The 9349-nt window shown below is 46.2% G+C and overlaps 2 protein-coding genes across 3 annotated transcripts; one reads left to right on the plus strand and one right to left on the minus strand.

Moving 5' to 3' along the window:
• The first annotated feature begins 1634 nt into the window (after nt 1–1634).
• On the plus strand, nt 1635–3594 carry cdk2ap2 (cyclin dependent kinase 2 associated protein 2). Of its 2 annotated transcripts, none has more exons than XM_018735933.2 (4): nt 1635–1791; nt 2202–2293; nt 2511–2730; nt 3343–3594. In XM_018735933.2, exons 1-3 carry the CDS (start codon nt 1737–1739, stop codon nt 2685–2687), a joined length of 324 nt encoding a protein of 107 aa, XP_018591449.1. In that variant the 5' UTR covers nt 1635–1736; the 3' UTR covers nt 2688–2730; nt 3343–3594. The 2 variants fall into 2 exon arrangements, with proteins under 2 accessions (XP_018591449.1, XP_018591448.1); XM_018735932.2 differs by having other exon boundaries at nt 1636–1791; nt 2511–2631.
• A 66-nt stretch (nt 3595–3660) lies between these two features.
• Nucleotides 3661–8826, minus strand: aip (aryl hydrocarbon receptor interacting protein). Its single transcript, XM_018735930.2, has 6 exons — nt 8688–8826; nt 7103–7285; nt 6821–7009; nt 5777–5953; nt 5091–5232; nt 3661–4877 (listed from the first exon to the last, which is right to left on the minus strand). The coding sequence occupies exons 1-6, from the start codon at nt 8784–8786 to the stop codon at nt 4633–4635; spliced, it is 1035 nt and encodes a 344-aa protein (XP_018591446.1). The 5' UTR covers nt 8787–8826; the 3' UTR covers nt 3661–4632.
• Between the last annotated feature and the right edge of the window lie 523 nt (nt 8827–9349).

The following is a 9349-nucleotide window of genomic DNA, read 5'->3' on the forward strand; positions in this document are numbered from 1 at the left end:
TGGAGCAATTTAGGGGAAGTATGTTGCTCAAGGGTATTGCAGCTAGAGGTAGGGATTGACCCTACAAATTTTGGGCCCAAAGGTAGTAACACTAACCACTACACTACCAGCTGTCACCACACTGAGTGAGCAAAGGGATCTACTTTATATATTTATAAAACAATGTGAGCTTATGGTAGTTAAAGTGTGAATTTTCCAATATTTCCAATATTCCAGTGGAAAATAATGTCACTTATTTTGGGATGATAATCCACAAAGATGAGATAAAAGATGCTCTCTCAGGTTTAATCCTATTATTGAGAAGACAAAGGAGAAACTCTGGGAAAATCTCTGGCTCCCAAGAGACCTTCCTTCGAGACAGAGGGCTTCGCCACATTGACATGCGCCACTCTATCTCTGCATCTTGACAAGCCAACAAACCAAACAGAATACTCTTTACCACCTGGAACTATACATTTAGATTCACTTGATAAAATATTACCTAAAATACCCATCCTCTATCTGATGCTTTATACTCCATTATACACAATTTGGTGACCTTAACGTTCTTTTGTTTTGCAATTACAGCACTGACAGAATGTTATTTAAATTATCAGCTTTCCACAAAAGGTACTTCTGTCTTGGTCTTTAATTTACAAACATAACTTCTCTCCACACAGTTATTTATATAGAATAATAGAGCTGTCTTAAAAAGAAGTCTTTGTTCTCTAAGAATTGGTGTGTTAAGAATTTTCCGCTGGTGGCTGAGTTCCAAAGGTGTTTATTTCTTTTCAAGGAATTCATTGATCATTTTAATCTTTCCCACATCATCAAGGGAATTCCTGACTGTCATTAATGCTATTTCTTCTTGTACTCATATGCTTCTCAAGGATCTCCCCAGACATTTCTCCATGGATTTGCCATCACTCAACCCAAAAGAGTCATCAACTGGTAAGACACTTCTCTCTGACTTCAAAAAACAAGATCAAAGCCATTCAGGGATTATTTCATGAAGACATAACTGTCTTCTACGTCATCTCGTTCTGCAGTTCCTATATGAGGTTGTTACCACAAAAATGTCTGCTCATAAATAAGGTTAAAGAGGTATCATTTAAGACGATCAACAGAATTTGCCCAGCAAGTCATTATCTTGGGAAATTCAAAAAAAGACTTGGACACAAACTGTGGAGATCAGTTTGAAACTGTAGTGCAGTACACACAGTGTAACACGTTGGTGAAAAGTGTAAATATTGATCATCGCACACCAGTGTCACTGTTGTGGAAAAATGTGCTCTTTAGTTTCTTTGGTTGCTGCAAGGAGGACAACAAACTGTTTTTTTAATCAGTTTAATTTTATTCTGAAGCAAATTCCATATCCATGAATGCAAACTCTCTAATAATAAAAATTTAAAAACCTGACCTATGTTATATATATATATATAATAGTGCTCTCAAATAAAATCACATGGTACCATACTACTATCCAACACTCACCTAAAAAACAAACTAAATCGTGTGTAAACCGTTCAACATTTTCATCTATATGTAATCTGTTTTCCCGGTTCATTTTTTATACTTGTTTATCTTTATACTCTCCTCCTCTGTCGCTGTCTTCTCTAGTATTACGTTCTTGAGCGGAAGTGCGGATCCGCAGACCGGAACCGGAAATGAAGTAAGAAGAGGAAGTGGACTGGGCCGGGAGTAGGGAGAGGAAAGGAGAGGAAGGAGAAGGAGGAGCTGGAGCGGCTCCGTCTGGGATGAGTTACAAACCGATCGCGCCGGCCCCCACGGGCTCGAACCACACACCACCGGGTGAGTGTCGAAGAGCCCGCGCCCTCACTGCCACTAACACTGCGTACCGTGCTAAAAAAAGTACCGGCGGGACAGCTGCTGCTGGTAGCATATCATCACCACCATGAGCTACTTCAAGTTAGGTTGCAAGTCCGATACCTCCAGCTGCTGTACCCAAGCCAAGGCTTGAGCAAGGTATTTACCCCGAATAGTTCCAGTAATACCCAGCTGTCTACTGGTGTAAGTAACTTGTAACACTCTAAGTTGCTTTGGAGAAAACGGTCAACTAAACTTGAGTCTTAAGACTTAACTTAAGTTGAGTAGCCTAACCTAAGAAAAGAGCTCCTAGTACTAACTAGTAGTAGTAACTAGTCTAGTGTACTGTGGTCACACACTGACTGTATTTAACTTTATTTTATCCTTTTTCTCAGGGTCCAGCGTTCCTTCTCCTTCATTACCGTCCTCTTCCACCTTCCGACCGGCATTCAGTGACTTTGGCCCCCCGTCCATGGGCTTTGTGCAGGTAACACACGGCGACGGGCTGTGCTTTCGCCTCAGTCAGTCACTCAGTGTGTGTCCCACTTACACCCTTTCACATCACACGTGTTTACTGAACTACTGCAGGCGTCTCTACGAAGCTTGTGGCTTTTTAATTCACAAGTCCAGTAGGTCCACGTGTGTGCGCGCACTCGCCCGCATCTCTGCCCGGGCCGTCGTCGTGACGTGCGAATCTCTCCTAGCCAGTGAAGGTGTCCCAGGGATCCACCTACAGTGAGCTGCTCTCTGTCATCGAGGAGATGGGTCGCGAGATCCGGCCCACGTACGCCGGCAGTAAGAGCGCCATGGAGAGGCTCAAGAGAGGTACTGTCCGCTGTGGCCAGAGCAGGGGCGTCACCCCTGATCACAAACAGAAATAGTCTGCTTTGGAGATCCAGATGGTTCAGCAGCCCAGTCCCACGGGTAAACGAGTGAGTGTGTGTAAGAGAGTGATTTTGACAGCAAATCTCAGTGTGTACTAAGTTTGCTCTGTTTTAACATATTTCTGAACTGACTAAAAATACTATAAAAGTGACATGGATGTGCTGTGCAAAAGAAAAATGGCAGTAGAGTTCAGTAGATAGTGCACTGCAGCCCACTGAAGGGAAATGCCTCCTAATGCAGGAAGTAAAGCTAATTTTGTCAAATGCCTTCATCACTGACACACCACATCATCCCCAGCAGGGACCTCCAGCTACTGATTTTTTGTCTTTTCCACCCACTCATAAAATGTTCCACACTGCTTATAAAATGTAAATAAAGCAGAAAGCATATAGACTTAAATGACAAACACTAGAAACACTTCTGCAAATAGGAATGAATTTGCACTTTGTAGGTGTTGTTTTGCCCAGGTCTAAACCCTTAAGCCAGTGCCCTCCCTGCTGAATGACTCTCTCTCCAGTTAGTGCCACCTGTACAGTATTTGTTTTGTAGCCCTTATTCCTACTGTTTGTGTCCAACTGTGTAAAAAGTTCTGCAAGTCTGAAGCTATGCTGTGTCAAACACTTATTCGCTAACTGCTTCATTTCCCAACAGGCATCATCCACGCTCGAGCGCTCGTCAGAGAGTGTTTGGCCGAGACGGAACGAAGTGCTCGCACATAAAACCTGTCCAAAGCACACACCCACGCAGCACCGCGCTGCCCCGCCCATTACAACCCCCTCTGCAGTGACACAAACTCTGAACCCCATTACAAATCATTCCTGCTTTTCTTAGTCCTTCCAATACCCATCACATGAGTCCCTTTGATGTGAATATTTGTAATTTTTGCAGTTGAACCAAATAAAGTTTTTGTGTAGAATGTTGTCTGTTGGTGTTCCGTCCCCAGAGAGTAAGAGACCGAAGGCTGCGTGAGGTGATGGGCTCTCTTTATTCGAAGTGTCACAGTCACACCACACCAGGGCTGGGCTACACAGAGGTTACGTGGTATGGTACAGACGAGAAAAGGCGCTGCTATACGATATCATTTATGCAGAAATTTACCTTAATACTGAAACATACAGAAAGGAAAAGGCTTCCAAATTCACTCTATCTTCGTTCTGCTGTGAAGCTCTCCAGTCTCCGACATTTTCAAAAACTAGCATCATCATTAATACAGTCAACAACACAAAGACAGAGTATACAGGATAACAATGAATATACAAAAATTAAGATAAATAACTAGGGCAGGTGTAAAGACAATATGATAAATATTCTGGAAAATGGTGGTGGGGGGGGGGGTGTTATAAAAGCACTTTTTTTTTTTTTTTAATAACTTTTTGGTGTCCTTGCCAGCAACTTCAAAGTAAAAATCTTGACAAGGGGCATCTATGTCTGAGGTGTAGTGTGTTTCTGGTGTGTGTGTGTGTGTGTGTGTGTGTGAGACCTCTCCCCTTTTCTTGGCACATGAGAAACAAGTTCTCTGCTTTCAGCCCTGAGAGAGAAGAGGAGAATGAAAGAAAACAGAAGATGATCCTGACACACGGCTCCACGAACTGGACCGAACAGAAGCCGCAGAAGCTTAAAAGCCTCGCAGACTAGTTAGCAGAAAGTACAACGGACGTTTACACCATTTACACCACCCACTCAAGCTGCAGATACAGAAAGACAAGTTTCAGCAGCTCTGTTTTTAAAGCACGCCTTGAAGGTAGAGCAGCTAAGGAGGCAGGCGAAACCAATGCATACAGACTAAGTAACAGTTACGGTGGTAAATAAAGCTACATAGCAACACAACAGTGGAGTCCATGTGGCCTGTAGACACACACACACACACACACACCGGACTTGCTAAAATACACAAGAGTGGTAAGAGGCACAAAGGAGGCCAGCTGCATTCCGGTGCCGTGGTCATCGGGCGGCGGGACTCACGCTGGAGGCGGCAGTCGGGGTCGAGGCAAACAGGTTCTTGTAGCGGCTCTTCTCCTCCTTCTGCTTCTCGCGGATGCGCTCCTCCAAGGCACGCAGCTCCCGCGCCACCGAGGACGCCAGCGACGGATCCAGCTCCGCCACCTTGGTGAAGTCGGCTCGCGCTTCCACCTCGTTCCAGACGGCGGCATGCGCCTTGCCGCGCTTGTAGTACGCCTTCACATTATCTGCACGGAGGAAGGAGAGCACGCGTGAACGGCCGAGGGAGCCCCAGGATGACAGCTCAAAGCATCCTCCACCACCACGTGATGCCACAAATTGACTATTGAGCTCAACAATAAAAGTCCCAGCTGTTCAGTTAACTGTCTCCGGGTTTAACAGCTCAATTTCACGTTGCAAAACTCATCTGCAGACAAAAAACAAACGGAAAGAAGCCTCACCCTCGTATTTGAAGAGTATAGAAGAACAATGGTCCAGAACCTCGTAGTACTGGCCCTGTAACAACTTGCACTGGCAGTAGTTGAGGAGCAGCGGTGTGATCATGTGGTCCAAACGGATCCAGCCCTCATCACCTGGTCGCTCCTGATTGGACAGAGCAGTGGAAAAGGGGCGGGCCCTCAATGCACACAATTGTACTACAGTGTGGTTCATTACCACATTTACACTTGACTGACCTGAGAAAACATGGACCACAAGGATATGGAAGCTCAGATATGAACACTTTTCAAGTGAACTCTGAACATGGAAACAATACTCTGGTACAGTGGTTAAGGAGGAACTGTTATGTTATGAACATTTTCTGGATGAAAACAGCAGCAATAAGAAACTGCCGTACATTATATATGTATAATGTATATTATCTATTATTCCTTTTCTCCAAAGGGAGTTGCACTGTTAGGCCACATTGATTAAGCCCATTTATACAGCAGGGTAATTCTTACGGTATCAATTCAGAGTAAAAACCTTGATCAACGGTACTACAGCAGGAGTGGGGCTGCAAACTGGACCCTTTACATTGGAAGGCAGCAGCTCTAACCACTGTGCCACCTACTGGTCCACAGCACATAATGAAATGTGAAATTCTGTCCCTTGGTACAGACACCCCCTCCAGCAAAGACAAGCTCACCTTCATCTGCATGTTCTTCAGACAGGCAATGGCGTTGTGGTACTTCTCAGCGGCAGCAGCAATGTCACCTTTTTTGTAAAGCACATTGCCCTCCTCGTGCATCTGAGGCACGGCCTCCAGCTTCTCCTCGTCGGTCATCGCCCACGTGTCCAGCCGGAAGGAGCCGGGAGGCAGCACCTGGAGACGAGCCGCAGATGACAGTCAGAAGGCCGCTGGGGGTCAGTCCACAGGCAGTGCGAAGTTCATCCAACCATCCAACCATCACTGGAGCAAGGAGCCCCTCCCATATCGTTCAATAAGGAAAAGATACTGGACCGCGTCCGCAGTGCAGCAAGGTTTTCCAGAAAAGTTGCAGCTGAAAAAATGGCTTATGGTTACAAGCCACTGTAATACAGACATGGCAGGTGTCATTCCATACTGCGGTAACACTAGAGCCATCAGTTGGTTACACGACAAATGGAGCGGTACTAAGTCCTCAGCACTGTACATTTCCCAGAGGAAAACATGAGTACTTATTAAAGGGGAATAACTATGGCAAACAGCTGAACGAATTAATGAATGATTGAATGAATGAATGAATTAAAGCTCAGGTCTTTTCAATAATTATAATTTACCTGCTTTTCAAGTGAACAGCTTATTATTAAGTCTTTTTTTTTTACAATCAATTAAGCAAAAAATCATAACTGAAAAAAGCAGAATCAATACTATTACTATTATTGATTCAATTTCCTGTTGCTTTCCTGCTAAGTTACAGCATTAAGCTGCTAGCACACATTCACCAATTTGCATAGCAGGGTAATTCTTACTGTATTGTTTCAGGGGAACTGCAACAGGACGGAGGGATTTTTAACCCAGGTCATCTGAGTGCAAGGCGAAGGCTCTAAGTACCCCCAGTACTGTGACACCACTATGTCACCGCGCCCTGCTTTCACCCCTCACTGTGTACATTTCCGAAAGCAGCTTTGGTGGATGACAGCAAGGCCAGACGTCGCTCTGTCCACGTCCACCGGCAGCTCGTCCAGGACATCGAACGAGACGAATCACCTGCAGCAGCTCCAGAGTGAAGACCAGCGGCTGAGAGTGGGCCTGCAGGCTGTCCAGGTCCTGATGGCCCAGCGAGTGATGCGAATGGATCTGCGCGATACCACAGCAGTGCCTCTGACCCTCCAGGGGGTCCTTTCCCACGCTGATGTTCCTCAGGGACTGAGAGACAAGGGGGTACAGAGCCGTGTGCTGCGTCGGGAAGAGATGGGAGGGGTCACCGGGTAAGCGGTCACAGCCTACATTGTACCAGGCAGGGAGAGGGGGAGGAGCCAGGGATGCTACCTTGGTGTCACAGGTGAACTCGGCGATCTCACCCTCCCTCATGGTGGTAACCACGTGCTCCCATACGGGCAACTTGAATTTCTTCCCCAGGATGAGCTCCATAGGCTTGGAGCGACCTCCCATCGTCCGCGAGTCATCTAGCACCGTGCCGTCCAGCAGGCTCGTGCGGTAGTGGAACACCACCTATGGGAGAGGACCCATGGACGTACAGTGGTTGTGGCTTCGAACTGCACAGGTGGCCCTGCAGTAGCGCTGCACATTGTCACAGTTACTTGTCATTTATTATTATTATTATTATTATGTATTAATTGAGGAAGGACATTGATCCCGAAGAGATTTACAATGTTACATTAAAAATGTCAACCGATTTGGACAAGGACTAGTGCCCCTTGACCCGATTGAAACTAGTCCTGTGCTCCTCTCTGATTGGTTGTTATGTTGATGATGCTTCGTTTGCCACAGGGGAATTCTGGGGGGTTCAAGGGGTATCGCCCTAACCATTGTGTGGAGCAGAGGGTCTCAGAGTGACCTGGGAGAAGTCCTTAATGTGAAGCATGCAGTCTTATATTGTCTCTGTAAAGACAGGTATGTATTCCACAAAGAGAATTTTCCTGGAATCCTCTCTCTCTCCTGAACCTCTCCAGTAGCTGCAGGGTGGGGCGCTACACTGTTGTTACAGCCCTTGTCGTAATCTCTGTGTACCTTACCAGGTATGGCCCATTAATAACCAACATATATGACAGATAATAAGATATAACTTTCTCTCTCCGGTTCCCTAACATTTTTCTACTTATTTGGCCACGAATCGTCTATTGCTTAAAAACGTCTAGCTCTCAACTTACCAAACGCGTGCAAGACAAAAGGGAGGTCGGGAAGCAGCAAAATGGGGGGGGAAGTACAGAACTACACGAAAACTTTAATGTATAACTCAAAGGTAAACGAGTTATAAATAATAAATTCTAAATTGCATTTTTTCCCCTTATTTTTCAAGCAGCGATTCGAGACCGGATGTTGGCAGAAACGACGGCTGTACTGTCATAAGACGTCTTCTGATTTGATGGTGTCTCATCGGTCATGAAGCTCGACCAATCGCAAAGCCCCAGTAATAATGACTGACGTCTATCTGGACCAACAGCCGTGCAGAAAGAAACGACGGAAGAGTAACTTTTGCGTGACGTCGCCGTAAGCCAATAGCCAAACGACCTGGGGCACAGCGCCAATCACCAGTGCGAAAAATACGACTTCGGTGCAGAAGCTCCGCCCGCTCAAAAGAGTGGCGTTAAATAAACAGGTCAAAATGAAATAAATAACACATCCAGAATTTCGTAAGCCGTCGTTTAAATTTGGAGTTGGTCATAATAGAAGGTACGATTCACAAGCGTCGGTTCAAATTCAAACAGCGTCGCTGAGACGGACAGACAGGCGTCTCGGAAAACACGGCCACTAGACTAGCTAGCGGTGGGGCTGAGGCAGCTCGAGACTGAATCGAGCTACGCGCAGCGAAATGGCGTCGCCGTCCTGTGCGCCCGTCTAGCGTCACTCCTGCCCGCGGCTCCAGCACCCAGGCCAGGGCACTCCCTCCTACCTTCGTTCCATCTGGAAAGGTCGGCGCGTCTCCTCTGCCGGCACTGAGCACTCGTTTCTGGATGCCCTCGGCGCTGAGCTTGCGAGCGACTTCCTCCATCCTTGTTGTGGGCGCCGTGAGAGGCGGAGTCTCGGAGCGAGTCGGACGTGGCGAATTCAGCCGAATTTAGTCGAATTCCGTCGAATTTAGTCGCATTGACCGGGACTGACTCGGGCAGAATCGGAGAACCCCCTTGTGGCGTCCGAGGTCTAGTTTCCACGACCCATTTTGTACATCACTGTGTGTTTTTATGCACTTCTGTAGAACTCGAACTGTAATTCTGTAGCATCTTCACAGAAATCGGGTCAATATTCACGTTAATAGTCAATTTCGAAGGCTGAGGGGAAAAAAAAAATAAAAACGTTGTAAAGGTGTCCTACAAGCAAGCTGTGCTTAAGTTTAGGAATCCCACCTGTCCCGTGTCCATGTCTACAGCTCTTCGTCTGTTATCCATGTACTGTTGTTGCTCTGGAGAAAGCATCTGGTAAATGTATGAATGTTGGTCCTGTAAAATATCTAGTTGCACAAACTGGTCAACTGCTGTGACTGAGCTGCTTTGGGTCAAAGTATCGAGAAAACATAATTTACGTTAACATACTAGCACGGACGTCGTGTTGATATGC

This window comes from Scleropages formosus, chromosome 16, assembly GCF_900964775.1.
Source record: "Scleropages formosus chromosome 16, fSclFor1.1, whole genome shotgun sequence".
In the NCBI taxonomy this organism is placed as follows: domain Eukaryota; kingdom Metazoa; phylum Chordata; class Actinopteri; order Osteoglossiformes; family Osteoglossidae; genus Scleropages; species Scleropages formosus.

What these genes read in the sequence shown, in the direction of transcription:
- cdk2ap2 (XM_018735932.2), top strand. Translation starts at nt 1,737, where the DNA reads ATGAGTTACAAACCGATCGCGCCGGCCCCCACGGGCTCGAACCACACA. An exon ending in CTCGAACCACACACCACCGG is followed by an intron (nt 1,792 to 2,201) that starts GTGAGTGTCGAA and finishes CCTTTTTCTCAG; the next exon opens with GGTCCAGCGTTCCTTCTCCT. An exon ending in CATGGAGAGGCTCAAGAGAG is followed by an intron (nt 2,632 to 3,342) that starts GTACTGTCCGCT and finishes ATTTCCCAACAG; the next exon opens with GCATCATCCACGCTCGAGCG.
- aip (XM_018735930.2), bottom strand. Translation starts at nt 8,786, where the DNA reads ATGGAGGAAGTCGCTCGCAAGCTCAGCGCCGAGGGCATCCAGAAACGA. An exon ending in CCTTTCCAGATGGAACGAAG is followed by an intron (nt 7,286 to 8,687) that starts GTAGGAGGGAGT and finishes CCTCTCCCATAG; the next exon opens with GTGGTGTTCCACTACCGCAC. An exon ending in TGAAGAACATGCAGATGAAG is followed by an intron (nt 5,233 to 5,776) that starts GTGAGCTTGTCT and finishes CTGTCCAATCAG; the next exon opens with GAGCGACCAGGTGATGAGGG.